Source organism: Talpa europaea, assembly GCF_964194135.1.
Source record: "Talpa europaea genome assembly, chromosome: 13".
NCBI lineage: Eukaryota > Metazoa > Chordata > Mammalia > Eulipotyphla > Talpidae > Talpa > Talpa europaea.
In genome coordinates this window covers 11,512,270-11,531,362 of record NC_140080.1, presented here as the reverse complement: position 1 = coordinate 11,531,362, position 19,093 = coordinate 11,512,270, and the positions used below count along the sequence as shown (strand labels likewise).

At 42.3% G+C, this 19,093-nt stretch overlaps 1 protein-coding gene across 1 annotated transcript in view; it reads left to right on the top strand.

Moving 5' to 3' along the window:
* The window catches only part of PDE5A (phosphodiesterase 5A), a gene marked incomplete at both ends in the record, with an annotated part of 113,575 nt that overhangs the window by 67,820 nt on the left and 26,662 nt on the right, over positions 1 to 19,093 (top strand). Inside the window, 2 exons of the mRNA XM_084252122.1 lie at positions 7,117 to 7,292; positions 9,238 to 9,297. Of these exons, the coding sequence (XP_084108248.1) occupies positions 7,117 to 7,292; positions 9,238 to 9,297 (236 nt within the window). The remainder of the gene's footprint in view (positions 1 to 7,116; positions 7,293 to 9,237; positions 9,298 to 19,093) is intronic.

The following is a 19,093-nucleotide window of genomic DNA, read 5'->3' as shown; positions in this document are numbered from 1 at the left end:
ATTAAGTTGATAATGCATATTGCTTTAAAGACGCTTTCTGGTTTTTGATTTTTATTTTTTGATTATGTGATTGAGGGTGGAGGTTGCATTCATTCAAAAATATTTACTGAGGATCCCACCACTACAGGCTGTTGGAGTAAATTAGTGAAGAAAATCCCTACCCTCAGGGAGATTACATTCTTAAATGAAGATTATAATGTCCTTCTGATTTATTTCCCTGAGCATAATCCCTTCCAGCTCCATCCATGTTGCCACAAATGGCAGGAGTTTATCTTTTTTGATCACTGAGTAGTGTAGCTACCACCCCGATCTCTAACATAAGCTGTGAATGAAACAATATGATACCAGTAAATGCTCTTATAAAAATTTATGTCCTGGGGAGTTCAAGGTGAACACTACATTGCAATTGTCATGCTTTTAAAAAAATGCTTTTTGATCTCAGTGTTTTAAAGACTTACTGTGAGCTGTCTTTGACCTTTCCACATGTGGTCTCAATCCCAGCATAGGTGCGTTATTTACTGGAAAGTTTGCATAAGAGCTAGAGGCAGCTTGACACTTAAAAATGGAAGCTTCCTTTCTCCTCAGCAGCATCTCTTTGGAATAATAAAAATAATGGACAGTGGAGAGAGGCTTTGTCGTACATCGGGCTTTGCCTGTCGCAAATGTGAGGTGGTTTTCAAAGTGTATCAAGAAGCCCCAGATGGGGAAATGCCTCACAGCAGCCCTTTGACTTCATTCTTCCTTTATAGGGTCACTATTTCCCTGTGTGGAAGTGACCTAAATACCCTTTCAGATCTCTTCAGAATTCATGTTATGTTGCTGTCACTGTTGCAGATGTGAGCAAAAAGAAAAAGAAAAAAAACAGAAATAATCAGACCTCTTTAGCATACATTTTATGTCACCCTACTTGATAACAGAGCTTAAGTAAGCCAATGTTTTTGGAGAGTACAAATAAATAAAAAGATTTTCCCATTGGAAATTTTTTTGGGGGGGAGGGGCGGCCTCCACTTGAATCCAAGGCTCAGAGGGAAAATTTCCAGTGTTCCTGCTGTTTTCTAAGTGTGTCAAAATGGGGAATTTGAATTCCTGACTATTTACCCACAGATGCAGCCTGGTAAAATTAGGGTTGTAGATAATTTTTCTTCGATGTCACAGACCAGATTCTGCTGTTATGTAATTCTAGTATAGAATCCCCACTGAGTTACATGCCGAAAGAAAGACAGATGGGCCCATGTGTTTTTTGTAATTTTCCTTCTCCCTCATTTTTTTCCATTACTGACATTTAGATGAAATTATAGACATTAGACCGGTACGGAGCCTGTTGTATCAGCAAATTTATCCCCCACGGTGTCATTTCATATCAGATGTTTTCCTAAAGCTCTGACCTAATGCAGAGAGCTTCCAAGACGTTGCTTCCAGCACAATTGAGGGGAAATATTTTTCTCATTTAACATTCATTTATTTTAACCTATTATTCCCCCTATTTATTAGTTTGAATGTGTCTCCCATATCATATTTACCAGAGACTCTTAGGGTGCTATTTCCCATACCAATTTCGGGACAGATTTTGAACAAATAAGTCCCATTCCCATCCCAAATAAAAATCCGTGAGAACATCTCCACTTTAAGAAGAGATATTTCCGTTGTCCATGACACAAACTGCTTTATCCTGCTTAATGTCCATATGTTTTCCAGTTCAAGAATTAGAAATTATGCTGACTTACAATAAGTGCCAGTAAATAAAATCGTAATATTTGGAAGGACAGGAGGAAAAAACTTAGAAATTATACCTTAACATCATAAAAGTCAATGTCTACAAAATAAAGGATTGCATTTTTAAGAACTAATTGAAGAAATAGGAAATTAAAGAAAACTTCAAAATAGTATTGGGAAACTGTTATTGACCCAGAAACTCTGAGGAATTTCAGGAAGAAATATTTGTCAGTACACATTTTAACAAAATGGCAAAATTTGAATAATGATGGTAACAAGGTATAATTTAAGGAACAATAGTGTAAAGCATCACTGTGCATTGATTTCATTTAAAATCCACTGAGGCAAGTATGGGAGTCATAAATGCTTCTAATAGCCTGTATAACATCAGTGCACTACTCTTAGATGGGTGAAGTACAGGAACATATAAGAAAACATTAGAGCTGATAGTGAAACATGAAATTTATACAGTTTACTTTTAAAGCTCATAATTTAAAAAATAATAGTAACCATCAGAAACAGCATTTTAGAAAATTACTGGTTATATCAATATAAAATTTCAAGGCATCTGGTCAAAGCTTCACTTATCTTTACAACTACATAAATCTTTCAATATTGAAAATACTTGAAATAAATGTTCAACTGAAGAAAGGAGTAAAACAGCCTTTCTCTTTAACCTGTAGTCTTTCTCAAACAACTAGTGAATAGGAAGAAAGCAAAGAAATTGAAAACTTAAATTTCTGAAATGGAAAGGGTAAGACAAGATAATGCCAGCGTAGAAATAAACCTCCAGTGTAGGCAATGAGGGTAATAAGAGATACACGGATCGCGCTGTCTGATCCCCCACCTGGGCCACCCATCTTGTGCTGCTCAGATCCTCGGAGGCTTCACCCGTGGTCTTGGTGCCACATGGGTGTAGGTTTGTCCTTCCACATTGAACAGATTCCTGGTGCTGGTCCCTTGGCTGCACTATCAGTGTCTGATCCCGGCTTTTTGGCTCACTGGACTAGGACTAGGACTAGGAAAAGAAATTGAGTTACAGAGTAGAAGACATTTTAAAAGATGTCGCGTAATACAAAATATGTCCTTAGGTTTGGGAAGTTCTAAGCTATTGTGTTGTTTTTTTTTTTTAAGATTTATTTATGAATATAAGAACTGGGGTGTAGGCCAGAGGTGCAGGTGTGGGGAAGGGTGAGAAGAGTAACAAGAGACATAGTAGGGAGCAAAACGGGCAGATCTACTGAAATACACTGCAGAGGGGAGCAGCAGGTGAGTCAGAAGAGTTCTGCCGCACCGTGTGGGTAGCTCCCTGTCTGGGGGATCGAACCCGTGCTGCAGTGCCTGCAGACGGCTTCATAGTGCTGAGACGGAACCCCTTGCGCCACCAGGGAGGCCCACTACTAATTTTTTTGAGTGGGTTTCCTAAGCTCTTTCCTCTTTCCACCTTCTGGAATGAACATTATTCTTCGGTGTCCTCATAGTCTGTTATTTCTCATATTTCTCCCTCCCCCCTCAGATTTCCTAGCACCATTAGTTACATAATTTTGCATACTTTTTTCCTCATCGTTTCTTCACGTTTCATGCAATCTTATTTTCTTTTACCACTTGAGTCATCTCTACTGTTGGAAGTTTGCTTTCTGAAAGTCTTCTCCCAGCTTAGCTCTACTCAGTGTGCTTTCCACATCTGTTGTCATCCGGTGCCCGTTTCTGTGTCACTTTGCAGTATCTTCACTCACTTCGGTGAGGAATTCTCTGTTCCGACATCTCTTTTCTGAAAGTCCATACCTGCCTTTCTGTCTAGTTGCCCTGCTAGTGTCACAGGGGGGTCCCCAGGAAAGGGGGAGGTTCCAGGTTCCCTGCCCCGCCCAAATGGAGGGTGGAGCTGAGCAGGGAGAGGAGAAGCTGAAGAGGAAACTGAGGAAAAAAGCAGGATGGAGATCCAGAAGGAGACCTGGAGGAGGCGCATGGAGCTGAGAGACACGTGAAGAAACTGCGTTTGTCTTGTGGTCGTGGACGGGGTTCCAAAGTCTTGGTGGAGACGCAGGGCTGTTGCAGGTGGTGAGTTTCACACAGCTGCTTCTCCCCCATTTCCCAGAACAAGCGCTGCTCCCTGCATCACAGAGCCCAAATTCCAGGGCCCCCCTCCCTGGCCCACTGCTGCCTCTGTGGTGCGAGCAGATCTTGCTCTCTGACCCTCCAGCTGGGCCACCCACGTCGCCGTGCTCGGATCCTCAGAGGCTGCACCGTGGTCCTGGTGCTGCGTGGGTGTAGGTTTGTCCTTGCGCGTTGAGCAGATTCCCGGTGCTGGTTTCTTGGCTGCACTATCAGGGTCTGATCCCGGCTTTTTGGCTCACTGGATGGCCACCTCGCTAGCTGCAGCTGCCTGTGCGCACCCCCACCCCCCCGTTTCATCCCCACATCACCAGCCACCTCCAAGCTAAATACCCACAGCCAGGCCACCATCGCCAGCAATGCACTGGCGAATTTCCTGTGAGGAAGATTACCCCCCCCCAGTTTGAATTAGAGATTTACTAAACCTCCCTAGTCTACTATGTTGTGGATTAAAACAGCTCTTTTTTTAAAACTTGGGTATTTTGATAGAATTTAGTTTTCTGGAAGGTATAAAGAGCTGAGCAGTATTATCATGAATGTTATGTAAGTATGACGGTCCATTCTGCTTGTAAAGGAGAATTAAATTATGAGCCTGAGAGGGTGATTTGTCTCTACCCCTTCACTTGCCCTGGCCTGAACCCTGCTATCTCTGTGGCTGTGCGCGCTGGATTGCAGCAGAGACGCACTTGAGTCGTTCTGCTCTGCTCTGGGCTGTGGTGGTTGCAGGTGAGTCTTGATGTTAGTATACTTAGCATTCCATTTCCATACCTTTCGATCCCAGGGCCACTGATACTCATGATGTATAAATTCAGTGCAATCTGTTGGAAGCTTAGATGTGACCTACACCCAGGGGAGAGTTTCTGTGAGGTAGGCTAACAGATCCCCTGGTCTCAGCTCCTTAGGTGGCTCTTCCCCTTCTGTCCTGCCGTCATCCTCATGAAGTGATAAAAACAAAAATCTTGCATATGAAAAATGGCCACCAAAGCATTGGTAAAAGTGGAAAGGCAGTTACACTGTGATGTGAGGAGGAGGGCATGAAACACGTGACTTGCGAGAAAATGTGATTCGGAAGCGAGCCAGAAGCGTACATAAACAATCCCATATTTATAATATGGGAGTCACAAAGGTTGGGGGGCATGACCCTTGTGTTGTTACCATTCATGAGGCGTGTTCTTTTGAGATAACGAATGTCATAGTTTTTACTCACACTGTGTAAAATCACTGTGACTCGTTTGAAGTTGCTCTCGATAGTGGATATATGCTAGAGACATAACCCCTGCAGAGCTGACCCAGATGGACAGGGCCATGTTTACTGTCCAAAATAAAAAGGGGGGGGGTGGGAGGAGAGGAGGGCTTAGGGCCAAAATAAGGGGGGTAACCAAATTGAAAAATGATATAAGAATTATATAAAACAAAATATATTAAACATAAAAAAATAAAGTAAAAAAGATGACCACAGACTAAAAAGGATGCAAATATGAGGATATAGATAATTGTAGTGTTGGAAATAAAGTGCACACCAGTGGAGACAAAGAAATGTAGGGTGCAGTCATACATCATTGTGGCCTGTCTGGGAGCCTTTTGCACTGTGGATAAAATAATAAAAACTAGACTCTTTCCGAGGTGGTGATTGGCGTCAGAGCTGCAGCCCTACGTGCTTTCACTACTTCAGTGAACATTTGTGAGTTCCTGCCACATTCCAGCAGCGTACAGCTGAGGATGTGGAACTGAAAAGCATAAAATCTAAGTCCAAGATATTTACAGTCTAGAAAGAGACAGAATTGAAATACACCAGGATACAAAAAGTGATACTCTTAAAGGCCTGGGAAGGAGAAGCACCTCCCTCATCCCGGAGGTGGGAGGCCTCTGAAGATCCTCGTGGAGGTGTAGAGAATCGGGATCTTTCATGGGAAACCATGAAAGAGAGCCTGGGAGAGCAGGGCAGGTGGGTGGACAGGCACAGGCAGAGGTGTGCAAAGACAAAGCAAGATGCCACCAGGGCAGGCTTGCTGCTGGGATAGAGGCCAAGGTCTGGAGCAGCAGTGTTGGCCCTGAGTGGGCAGGTGCATGTGACTTCTCTGAGACTGGCTTTCTCCTCTGTAAAGTGGGGACACAACCTCAATTATGAGGACTAGAGTTCATGTCTGCTTTAAATTTACACAGTAGGCCTCCCTTGTGGCACAGGGTGTTAATCTCGGCGCTATGAAGCTATTGCCAGCCACTGCAGCTTTGAATTTGATACCCACATGGCACAGCAGACCTCTCCTGTCGCACCCACTGCTCCCCTCAGCAGTGTATTTCATCAGTCTGCCTGTTCTGTTCCCCGCTCTGTCTCTGGTGAATCTTCTCCCCCAACCCCCCCCGCTTCACCTCTGGCCTGTACCCCAGTTTTTATATGCATAAATAAATCTTTAAAAAAATGTAAAAACATTAAAATATATATATACACAGTGCCTGTCCCGCAGCAGGCACGTGATGGAAATCGCTTTTATACTTAGAAGGGACAAGGGCTTTAACAACTCTTTGCTTTATATAGAGATAGGAGGTCACCCAGCTCTTCAAAGAGTGACTACTAACTCAGAATCCCATAAAACAACCAGCTCAGTGAAGATTCACCTTAGCATTGATGTCCTCGTCCTTTTTTTTTTTTTTTTTTTTTTTTGCAAGGGTAGGTGGCTGGGTGGTCTACATGTTTGATTTTCTAAAAGAGGCCAGGACTTGAGAGATAATGATTTTCTTCAAATAGTAGCTCTGACTTTGTTTCTAAATAAGTAGTTTTTATTTACATCACCAAAAGTTGTGTGTAAATGTGATTTTCCTGGATGCAGAGGCGGATTGTTGAAACTATATAAATTGCCTCTTTTCTACAGTACCTTCTACATGTAATTGTTTTTTTTTTTTTAAATTTCTGGTTTTTCAATAATGCAGTCTGTGTGACCCAAAATTCTGCTGCACATCAAAATTGTTCACTTGGCAAGTGTACAAAAATCCAATTAGTCTCCAAAGGACAGATTGTCTTTGGGGAATTAACTGACCTAAAAGTTGAGACCAAGTCTGGAAGAAAATAGTACTCTAGGATTTTTTTAACACGGGCCGTCATACATTCAGGAGTATGTGAAAAAGTTTCTCAAGTAAATTAATTCAGTTTGCCTTTCTACTTATAGGGATTCGTTTGATGATTTGAAGATGCCAAGCATGTCTAAAAGAGAAGTTTAAGGCAATCTTTGGGGGGGTGTTCAAATCGATAAAAACTATGATGATGAAAACTCTGACTTTCTTGGATCATTATAGGGGTTTGCCAACTTGTTAATAAGATGGAGGAGAATACTGGCAAGGTTAAGCCTTTCAATCGAAACGATGAACAGTTTCTGGAAGCTTTCGTCATCTTCTGTGGCTTGGGGATCCAGAACACGCAGATGTATGAAGCCGTGGAGAGGGCCATGGCTAAGCAGATGGTCACCTTAGAGGTGGGTTACCCTGAGTTTGTCCCAGCTCAGACTGTCCCTCTGTTACGTCCTCATTCCTAGCAAGAATCACATGACATTAGATGTTCAGATGTTCCTTTTCTCAGCTGAGACCCGGAATATTTTAGAAATGCTTTAAAAGTCATGAGACCAAACTAAAAGTCAGGCCCGTGCATACATTCTTTGTTATTCACACAGACGTGTTCTGCCACTGCATCCCTTCTGTCTGCCCCTTCCCCTTTACCTGATGTCCTCTAGCTCACCATGTGAGCAGTTAAAAATCAAAAAAAGAAACCCTTTGACTCAGAGGTGAGGAAAAGGAAAAAAAAAGTCTATGAAGAGCAAGAAGAGTTTGGACTACATACTTCAGAATCTCCCAGACTATCAAATTGGAGAGTTTTGAAAATTCAGCTTCAATAAGTCCTTGGTGGAGGCTGAGAACCTGGATTGTTACAAAGCTGCCCCGGGGATTCTGAATGTGTAGGCAGCTGGTAGAGCCTGGCTTGGTCACTGGCCTCAGGTAGGCACCCCCCAAGCTCCCAGCCCCTAGCTAGGCCTAACTTACCCAGATGGGCCAGGCCCACTCCAGAGGGTTTTCACTCACTGCTTGATAATACTCACTTCATATAACACGAAACTTGCTTATATCAGAGACCAGTTTAGGGAAATTGACTTTAAAAAGTACAAATGTGTCTCAGCCAGTCACGGATGCATTGGTAGTCTGGTGTAAAACGTACGTAAACCCCGGTGTATTCTTACTTAGTTGAGCCCAGAGGTAATTAGTGTTTTGGATACGATAACTTTGCTCTCAAGCCCTGTCAAATACATACCTAACCTAAAGAGCTAGAAAGATAGACATTATCTGTCAAGGTTTGCCATGACCAAGATGGTACACTGTACTGTTTAAGGAAATTGCTACGGCATTATGTAAAATAAAAGACTTTGAGTTTACATACCAGTGGAAACCACCACTTTTCACACAAGTCTGTTATTGTTATTGTATAACACATAGGTTTTGTCTGTCTGTTTTGTTTTCTGTCAAAAAAAACTTTAAAAATTCTTATTAAATTATAAACTGTACACCTGAAAACTATACAGTGTTATACACTAATGTCATCTCAAAAGAAGAATATAATTGACATTTTAAATTAAATCCACCTGTTACCTTGTTTGGAAAGAATATCTAAAATATAAAATGTGTCATCATTTTATCACTTAAATAGGAATGAATTCTCAAGGTCAGTGTTGAGAAGGTAGGAAGCCAGACTTCTTAACTCTAGCAGGGTGACAGCATGTGCTGAAATGAAAGCTGGGTCTGAGGGCCCCTGTTCTCTCCGGTGTGAGCTCGCAGCTCACCAAGTCAGGAGATGCCCTGTACTGAGTGTCCTCAGCTGTTCCTGGCACATTTCTCTGCCAGCTCCACTCTTCTCAGCTCTTGAACCCTGTAGCATAAAGGGATCCCTGAGTCTGGACAACATTTTATCCTACACGTTTTTCCTCTGTGAATCCTGCAGAGCTGAAAGCCTCTAAGAGCCACTTCTGAAATATTTCCTTCCCAAATACCAACTTTAAAATGTCAGTGTATGCAAAGATTTCTTTCCTAATTCTGTACACAAACAAAATGAAGCATTTAAAAAAAATTCAATACAAAGTTTCTGCCAATGTTGAGTCAAAGGCAACCGCTTATAAAGAATGTGCTTGTCATATCAACATGCCAGCGTAAAAAAACTTGAGAGCGTTTTGTGAACAGTGTCATTTTTTTTTTTTTTCTGAAACAAGCAGTAGAATGTAAACATGGGATTTGGTCTCTGTTGAAGAAAAAAACAAACAAGGTTTGATATTCTGAGGGGTGGGTGTGATTCTCCAAGAAGTTTTAGCAGAGCACAGGCTTGGGGTGCTAGTGGGTACTGAGTCCCCTCTCATGATCCTCCCTCTGTTCCTCTGGCAGGTGCTGTCCTACCACGCCACGGCTGCAGAGGAAGAGACCCAAGAGCTCCAGTCTTTGGCGGTAATTCCCTTCTTTCTTTGTGAAATGACCGCACACCTCTGATGAATAACAGAAACACACTTTTCTCAGGGTACCTGCATCTAGTCGTGGGTCTCTAGACATTTAATCAAATGCGGGGAATACTGAGATGAACTCATACATTTAATCAACTCTACTTATTTGCAGGGCCAGTCACTAATCACATCTGTATCGACAGACATTATATGATTCTGAATGTTTCCAATAATTACCATAATCTTTACATCTTTCTTTGGTCAAAATTAAATTTAGGTTTCCGTTCTTGGTGAAGTGGAGACAGGTGACTTCAGTGTGATTGTTTGGTTAGCCTAACAACAACAGAGAATTTATAGTGTGTTACTGGTAACCTATTCTGCGTTCTTGAGGACAGAGTGGTTTTATTTTTTTTTTTAAAGAATTATTTATTTTCATACAAGAACGGAGGTATAGGCCAGATGTGCAGGAGGGTGAGAGGATTCACCAGAGACAGAGCGGGGAACAGAACAGGCAGACTGATGAAATACACTGCTGAGGGGAGCAGCGGGCGAGACAGGAGAGGTCTTCTTCGCCGACAGAGTGGTTTTAATTTCAGACCCTATGGCTTATGGAGTGTTCCTTGAAATTGGGTTCAAATAAGGTCAGTTCCTGAAATCCCATTACATTCTTAGTCTCCTGTGAGAAGGCACGTCATTGCTCTAGGTCTGGATAGAGATTGCCTTGGTTGAAATTCATGAAAATCTGAAGCACTTCCCTACACTTGCAACTTAGGTCAGCCTCTCAGTTTACATTAATTTGAGACAACATAGATTGGGTCAGTAATTGACACGTGACAAGAGTCTGGGTCTCATGAAGAGGTTGTGGACATGTCATCGAGAGAGTTTATGTCATTGTCATCATCACTGCATCTTGCCAAATGCTAAGTCCCCTGTGACCTTGCATACATTTTCTCAGGAAAGTACTGTTACGAGGGTCACACCGAAGCCACAGAAGCCACGTGACTTGCTCAGGGCCACACCAGCAGGAAATGGGTAGCAACGTGACCTCTAGTGTCCATGTTCATAACCACCGTGTGTTCTGTTATGACCTGTTAAGGGGAGAGATTAAAGATGATTCCACTGTTTTGACCAAATGGCAGTTAGCAAAGGGGAGAGGGGACAGAGGAGTAGATAAATGGGATAAACTGAATCAGGTGTATGGTGAGCTTGGAGAGTAGATTTTTGGTGATGATCATAGCGTTCATACAGATGTAGAATCATAATCTACACTCCTGAAGCCTGTAGAATGTTTTAAGTCAGCATTACTTCACAAACATTTTTCATTAAAGTTAATGTTTTGACCTTTGTAATTCCAAGAATGATGATGCCACTAGGTGACAGAAGTGGATCTACTAAGAAGGGAAGGGGACAGGTCTGGCTTAGGACACTGTGTGATTGAGGTGGAAGGAGATGGACGTCACCTGTCAGGAGAGGCCGCTCCACAGGTACGAGGGGCTGCTGGTCGCAGTGGAGGGGGCATTTGGGCCTTAAATCGTGGATTCTTGGACTATCTGCTGAAATCATGGGACATGCTCGTCAGGGAGGACAGCCGGCTGAGGCCTAGTCAGTGGCTCAGAGGGCAGCGTGGACCACTGTCAAGAAGGCAGGCAGTACTGGTTGTGGCTATAGGAAGGCTAGGAAGTAGAAGGACTCGGGCAAAGCTGCCGTGATGGGGTGATTGTTCAGAATGCACTTCAGGAGTGAAACTCCAGAAGGTAAGAGGAAAGGAGTCTAGTCAGCTTTTAAAAATACGGTTCTATTAAGTAGTAGTCATATTAATTTTTAAACATTAATTTAATGTGAATATTTTAAATGCCTCTTCCATGTAGAAGGGAAAAAGTGGATGGGTGCTAGGTGACGCCTGTGAAGCTTTTTATTGAGTGTTCTGGTCTGTTTTTGTGAGTTGGAGTTGCTCACAAGCTAGAGAGGTAACATGTTCTTGGACAAAGGGTACAAGACTGGAGAGCTCTGGATCTTGAAATGACCTTGACCAGTAAAGACAAAGTGTGACCCATACAAAAGGAATAGAATGATAATAACAGCTTCACTGGTTAAGTATTTGCCTTATACCTTGTCAGCGGCCCAGAAGGCGGCATTTAAAGATTGAAAGTTCTTTGTGTGTGTTCGCTAAGTGTATTTCATCCACAGCAACCTTGTCAGGCCTGTGTTTGTTAGCATTTTGTAAGGTGGAATTGGAATGTTGGAGAGTTCAGGTTGTCCTACTCATGATCTCCCAGGCTGTAAGTGCTGACGGAGAAATAATCAGGCTGTAGTATAATCTAGAAAGCATTTATTGCAGAGTAGGGCTTGTGACCCCAGGCCACAGACACGGCATCATTCCACGGGTTCCACCAGCAAGAATGAAAAGTCAAGCAGGGAAGTGATAGGAGTTTGGGTCACTTGTTTTGATCTGTTTTTTCCAGTTCATTTGTGTCTTTTTATAATTGATTGACAAAAGTCTCCAGACACGGGAGGTGGGTGTGGGTGTGTGTGTGTACACATGTGTGTACACGTGTGTGTACATCCAGCAGTGTGGTTGGTATTTTGTTCTTTCCTAATTGCGGACAGGAGGAAACTGGGAGTTGTTGGGTGCGGCTGTGCTTAGCCCTCACTGAGCTGCTCGCTCAGTTCTCAGCAGTGCAGGTGGGAATAAGATGGAGTCTGATTCAAATTCGGCTTCACATGAGTGATGGAGCCAGTAGTAATCCAGGCAGTGTGGACTCAGAGCCCACACGCCATCATACGGCGCTGGGGAGAGCATGTGCCCTGCAAGGGGAGAGGGGACTGAGAGACATTCTCAGTGAAATCCTGGAGTAGGAGACTGAGTCATTTCCGAGAACAGTGTAGGGCGCTTGTATGATTTCACCTGAAAGATTAAGTCTCGTATCGCCTCGTATAGAATTGTTCATTTTATGTGTCTGTAGTGGCATTTGAAGGAATGAGCGGTATTTGAATTATTTACCCAGACATCAAGATTCCTCAGCCTTCATGGACCCATCTGTCTGTTCCTCCTAGAAGGATCTAGCTTTGAAGTGGATGCATACGATGAATTGGAAATTCTTACGTGGAAAGATAAATTTTGAAGTTCTTGCAGGCCCTGTGGGGTTATTGTTATTTCTAAAACCAGAGCAAGGTTATACTTTGCCATGTGTTGTTTTCGATAAATGAAAACCAGCAAACAGACGTTTCTACAGACAATGCTAAATAAAAAACACCAGGCTATTTGTTTTTCACTTTGAAAATAGCATAGATAGTCTTTCAGAAAAATCTGAAAATTCTTTTCTCAATTATGTTTATAATATTAGCAAGGGAAAATCACTTTGGAATAACTGAAAATTGCTATCTTGCGGTATTGTTCAAAACCATCTGTTGTTCCATTTGGAAAAGAGCTTTCTGGCAGCTGCGTGGAGACATTAGGGTTACTTAGCTTGTAGGTCAAGTGATTCATGTAAATTGGTTTGAATTCAGCAATTGATTTCAGCTCTAGTTTGCTGTTGACCTAATACAAATTCCTTCACAGCCCCAGCGACACAGGTGTCTGCATAATCCAGCAATTACCAAAATTGCTTTTTGTCATTTGTCTGATTGTTTATCTCCACTTAAAACCAAAAATAGCTTTAAAAGCTGTCAAATCTTTTCTTCACTTTTATTTTTAAACCTTAATCCTTAAGAGCCTTAAATAATGTCCTTACTCACACTAAATGTTTATGCCTCTGTCCAGAAAAGTTATCCAGTTGTACCGAAGTAATTTAGTTGCTAGAGCTCAAAATTCCTTTCCCCCCATATTTTACATGTGTTTTTTTTTTTGTCCAAATCTTTTATTTTCATATTTCTATAAGTTGGTTCTTTATTCTCATTTTATCCCCACTACTACCCCTTAGCTTTCATTCTTTCAGATTCTTCCCTTTCTCCCTCTTAACCACAGGAAACCTCACACCCTCGATTAGTGTCCATCAGTATTTTGCTCTGTCAAATCATCTGCAAGTATTCTGACTTTCTGTACTACACCCAGTTCCCTCAAATGCCTTCCATGTGGCTGTGTATGGCCACATTCCTCTTTCCCTCCAGCTGGTTGGTCATCCTAGTCCTCTCCTAGCCCTGGGCATTCACGTTGTGCCTGTGTCCTGGCTGCTGAAAACATTGTGGACCATACACCCTTTTGGGTTGTTGGTTTCACGTTCTTGGGATTGATGCCCAAGAGTGGGATTGCTGGGTCGTCCAGAATTTATAGTTTCAGTGTCTTAAGGTAAGCCCAGACTGCTTTCCACGATGGCTGTACCCTCTTACATTCCCACCAAAAGCGTAATAGGATTCCTCTTTCTCTGCATCCTCTCCAGCACTTGCTGTTGGGTGGGGGTCTTTTTTTTTTATTTATATTCCCCATACAATTACAACCCCCTGATTTTGACCCCAATCCCTCCTTTCCCTGCCCCGCCCCCAAAGTGTGTCTCTGGTTCATAGTTGTTTGTCGATTTTGATTTTTTTCTTTCTTATAGTTAATCATTTTCCTGGTCCCTTATTTAAGTTTTCTAGATTCCTGCTATGAGTGAGACCATCCGGTATTTTTCTTTTTCTTTCTGGCTTATTTCGCTGAGCATGATCTGGGTGGGGGTCTTTTTGATATATGCTGATCCCATCGGTGCGAGGGGGTGTCTCACTGTGGTATTGACCTGTGTCTCCCTTATTAAAAGCAGTGACGGACACTTTTCCTGCATCTACTGGCCTTCTGGACATGCTCTTTGGTGAATTGTCTGTTCAGCTCTGCTGCCTATTTATTGTGTCGAGTTTGGTTTTTTTTTTATTGTTAAATTGTTAAGTGGAATTTAATTTCTGTATGTCTTGGTTAGTACCTCCTTGTTTGTTGTGTGACGTGTATATTTTCTTCCATTCTGTAGGATCTTTTCAGCCTACTTATATTTTCTTTTACAATAAGTTTTTTTTTTTCCAATTTGAGGTAATCCCAGTTGTTTAGTTTATGCTTTTATTTCCCTCACCAAAGGGGTCAGGTATTCAAAACATCTTCATTGTTGATGTCATGAAACATTAATCCAGTGTTTTCTTCTCAGTTATTGTAGGCCTTACAAGACCTGTAATCCATTATAGAGGGTCACCACCCACTTTCCCACCATCATTTATTAAAGAGTCTCTTCTTGCCCCAATGTCTCCTTTGTCATGAATTTTATCACATTCTTACTTATATTCTTGATGTAAAATTGGGTTTATCAGATAAAGGGTCTTACCTAATCACTTACATACCTTTCATTGATCCTTATTCACAAGTAATTGTGGTAACAATGATCGGACTCCAGCTGACTTGGTTTTGGTTATTAAAATGTTAGGAATTTCAGATAAAGGCTGTAAGTGTTCATTTGTTAAGTAAATTAAATCTTTGACTGCCTTTCCTGCTTCCTCTCCTGTTCAGAGAGTAGTAAATAAATACGTATTAGTTTGGTTTTTTTTTTTTTTTTTATAGAGGCATGCTTTATTTATTTGTTTGCTGGTTTGTTTGTTTGTTTTGTTTATACATGCACTGGGTACAGTCAGAAGTGCGGGAGGGTGAGAGAATTCACCAGAGCCAGAGCGGGGAGCAGAGCAGGCAGAAGGACCGAAGTACACTGCTGAGGGGAGCAGCGGGCGGCAGGAGAGGTCTGCACGCCATGTGGGACCCTCCTCTGGTGGCCGGGGAGCAGCCGGGGATCGAACCGGCGCTCCAGAGGCCGCGCGCAGTTTCGCAACCCAGCGCTCAACCGCTGCGCCATCGGGGAGGCCCCTAGTTTGGTTTTTTAAAACAAGCCCCTCAGTGTTGTCATGGAATCAGGGCTGATTCAATTCAGCCTTGATCGCTTCTGCTTTACAGCATTTTCTTCAGTCACAGATGATATATCGAACAGCACAGGGAAATCCTGTTGTAATCCACAAGGGTCTTCTGCATCGAAGTAGAGACAGAGGGAGGAGTCTAACACTTAGGTAGCATTTCCTAGGACAGCCTTATCCTTTACCTTGGCTTGAACTTTTCAGAGTCAACCAGTCACATACATGAAGCCTCTTGATTAGGCTTTTGCTGAAGTGAATAGTCACTAGGGTGGATCCAGGTACCAACACCACCTAAGTCAGTGTTGGAGAGCTAGATAGTGATCAAGAGAATCAAAACAGACCCCCACTTCTTGGGAAAATCTATACAGAGAGCCAAATTATAAATGGAAATTTTGGAGCGGGTAATAACAAAGAAGAGTTTATCCTGAAGGTCATCGGGCTGATCTTGATCACTGCTCACTGTGGCATCCATTGAGGTACACTTCCTCCAACAGTGTTAGAAAAGATCTGAGATAGTGTGGACTTCCTTACACCATCAGTTGACAGCGTTCATTTTTTATTGATATCTGGAACATTAGCTGGGCTATATCTTTTTCACACTGGCAAGACTTAATATATTCTTTTTATTTTACTGCTTTCATGTATCAAGCCAACCTCTCTTTGCTGCCAGTGGTAACAGTAGCTCCAAAGTATGGTGCCACCTTTCTTCAGCTTCTGTACCAGCTAGATGTTAACTAGATCTGTGTATTTGAGTCTCCCTTGCTATAAATTTACTCTAAGTTTTACCGATAGGGATATATGTATTTTATAAAATCTTCACATCATTGCATGCCTTCTTTATAAGATTGTGAAAAACTGTATACTCATTACCATAGTTTTTTTTAATAGTCTGGTTCTTCCCTGTTGATACGGAAAGGATTCCACTTACATAATGTTAGAAGGAAAACTCATAACGCATGTTTATTTAGTAATTGAAGAAATTATCCAAGTTCAGTCGTGCTGTGCCTGCTCACTTAATTCTTGATAAGATTTGGTCCCACATACTGAGTTCAATATTTACCTCCTTTGTAGAAGCAGATTTCTTATCTATATTTGTATTCACTTCTGTCTCAGGGACAAATGAGTTCTAAAAGCCTGGAACGCTATCTGGGCTTTTCTGTTTTGAGCAACACATTTTTCTGTGTGTTCAAAGAGGAGTGGGGAGACAGCAGCCTGCTGTACGGCCGAGTGTGATGGCTGAAATGAGCCATTTTCAAAGACCTCGACCCAGACTGCTCTCCATAAAAGCGAGCCCCGTAGGTGGGCGGTGATGAGGACTGAGAAGAGAACTCTGGATACCTGACTGTAGCTGCCAGTCAACTCCTCAGACACATTTTAGCTCTGAAAATAGTTTCCTGAAAGAGTGGAACACTGGAGACATTCTCTTCTCCTCCTCACATTTGTGGCTTGAATTGAATAAATATCAAGGAGTCATGTAACAAAATACCTTTGCAAAATACTGAGGCGAATGGGAAGAATTTGACATTTTATGGAAGACCAGGTTCAGTGGCTGCCATTCTCTTCAGACTTAGGTTACTAAATAGCTTTCTGAATAAGAGCCTTTTCTGCACCGTTCGTTTGTGAGGAGTCCTTGCTGTAATTGGTCTTTGGGCTCTTGAGATCTGACACTTGAGAACTGAGGCAGCAGAATGCCTTTGATGGTTGTGTGACCTTTTTTGCATAAAGATCATACAGTTGAGCAAATTGTATATGCATGGAGCCGCGCATCTTTATTTTCTCCTGAGGTTACTGGAGACTTTGCCACCAGCTAAATATAGACCTTTTCATGAGGCATCTACCAAAAATAAGAAGCTCAATAATTTTAAAATGATCATTGTAGATACCTTACCAAAGTGTATTATTTTCTGTGAACACAGGTATTATGGGCTCCAAGGAGACTGTGCACTTTATAAATGTATGATTGAGTGAGCAAGAAGGCACCTTCCCTTCACTTGCATAAAAGGGAGCCTGTGTGTCCTATTACCTGTGTGAGTGGTCTTCATAATGAGAAACAGTTGAACAAAAGAAGGGTTGTTGTTTGTCCTTATCAGTTAGGCACTGGTAAGGTTCAGGAGTCTCTTTGACTTCAGAAAATTAGTTGACTTTACTAGTCAGGGTTCTCCAGAGAAACAGAAGTGATAGGATGGATCGATCCTTAGTCTGTCTACCTATCTATCATATATCTGTGTATCTGTGTATCCATCGATCCATCCATCTATCCAGCTATCCGAAGAATGTTCTGAGCAATTGGCTTGAGTGATTTCAGAGCTGGGAAATCCAGCAGTCCTCTTTGTGCAAGCTGAAGAACCCTAGAAAGCCGATGTGTAACTCAGTTTGTCTCTGAAGGCCTGATGACAGGGCAGCTGGTGAGATGCGATGAACGTTCCTAACTCAAGAGGCAGGGAGAATTCTTCTCCATTGACACATTTGTAGATAGGGATCCCCACCACCACTGGGAAGTCCACTGACTCCAGTGCTAATCTCCTGCAGAAACACTATCAGGGATATACCCAGAGAGCAGGTATAATTGGGCCATAAGATTAGCCATCACTAGTGATCACATAGGGTTATCGTGTCCTCACATTCCCTGTCATCATGCTATTAGGATCACTTGTGCCAAGTGCCAACATGCTTGTATTTTTGCACTTAGAAAACTATCAGTGTTACTTGTGTCATCTCCAGTAGGCTAGTTGCTCCTGAGTAGTCCAACATCATCGTCATTAATAGTTACCAGTTAATGATTGCTGAAGAAGAACCTGGTTTACATGCTTTGTTACTGGAACTCTGTCTATGGTTGGCTTCCTTCACCCAACCCAGTACTGCTCCCCAAAATATATGTGGTTCCACTCCCAGTGAACTGCACTCCCAAAGGTGGTTTTGTTTTTTTCTTAATTTTTTATAAGAATGGTGAAAAGGGGTGCAGGCATGAGAAAGTGTGATTAAAAGGTGACTTAAATGACGAATTTCCTTTCAAGACCAACCAGGGGTGACCCAATTTCTTTATTGCTTTGAGAGCCTTCAGTTGACCACTCACATGGAATGGTTATTATATTTTATTATATATATATATTTTATTGAGCACCTTAACACTAAGTAACACTATGCACGTTGCCTCTTAACACTATGTAAGATTTAGGAATATAGGTTCCCCCTCTTTCAGATGTGAGTGGCAGTTACAGTTAAAGAACTCAGAAGAAAAATGAGGTTCTATTACTGAACCATTTGCCAAATGGAATCTTTATTTTTTTTTTTTAAGATTTATTTATTTATACAAGCACTGGGTACAGTCAGAAGCACGGGCAGGTAAGAGGATTCACCAGAGCCAGATAGGAGAACAGAACAGGCAGACTGATGAAGAAATACACTGCTGAGGGGAGCAGCGGGTGCAGCAGGAGAGGTCTGCCCGCCATGTGGGACCTCGCCCAGCAGCTGGGGATGGAACCGGCGCTGCAGAGGCTGCGGGCAGCTTCACAGCCCAGCGCTCAGCCGCTGTGCCACCGGGGAGGCCCCAAATGGAATCTTTAAACCAATGAGCTTTGTGTGTTGGTTGTTGTTGTTGGCTTGTTTTTTTTGTTTGTTTGTTTGCATTTCGTCTCTGGTTAATTTGACACAAACTGAAGCTCTCGACGCTAGCAGTGTTAAGGTATATTCAAATCAAGCACTAAAATATCTTGAGTGTTTCTGTGAAAACTCGCAGGTCCGTGCTCTTCTGTGGTGGAATCAGTGGTGTCGCTGGCTTAGGTGGTGGCCTAGTTCTAGGGGTTTTGAGTTGCATTATTCAGCCATAATCTCTCTTCAGCACCAAATTCAAGGGAATGTTACATTATCGCCTGAATAAGAGCAGGGTCGGAAATCTCCCTTTGCAAAGTCTAACACACCAAACCATCAACTGAAAGGAGAAGCTGTGACTC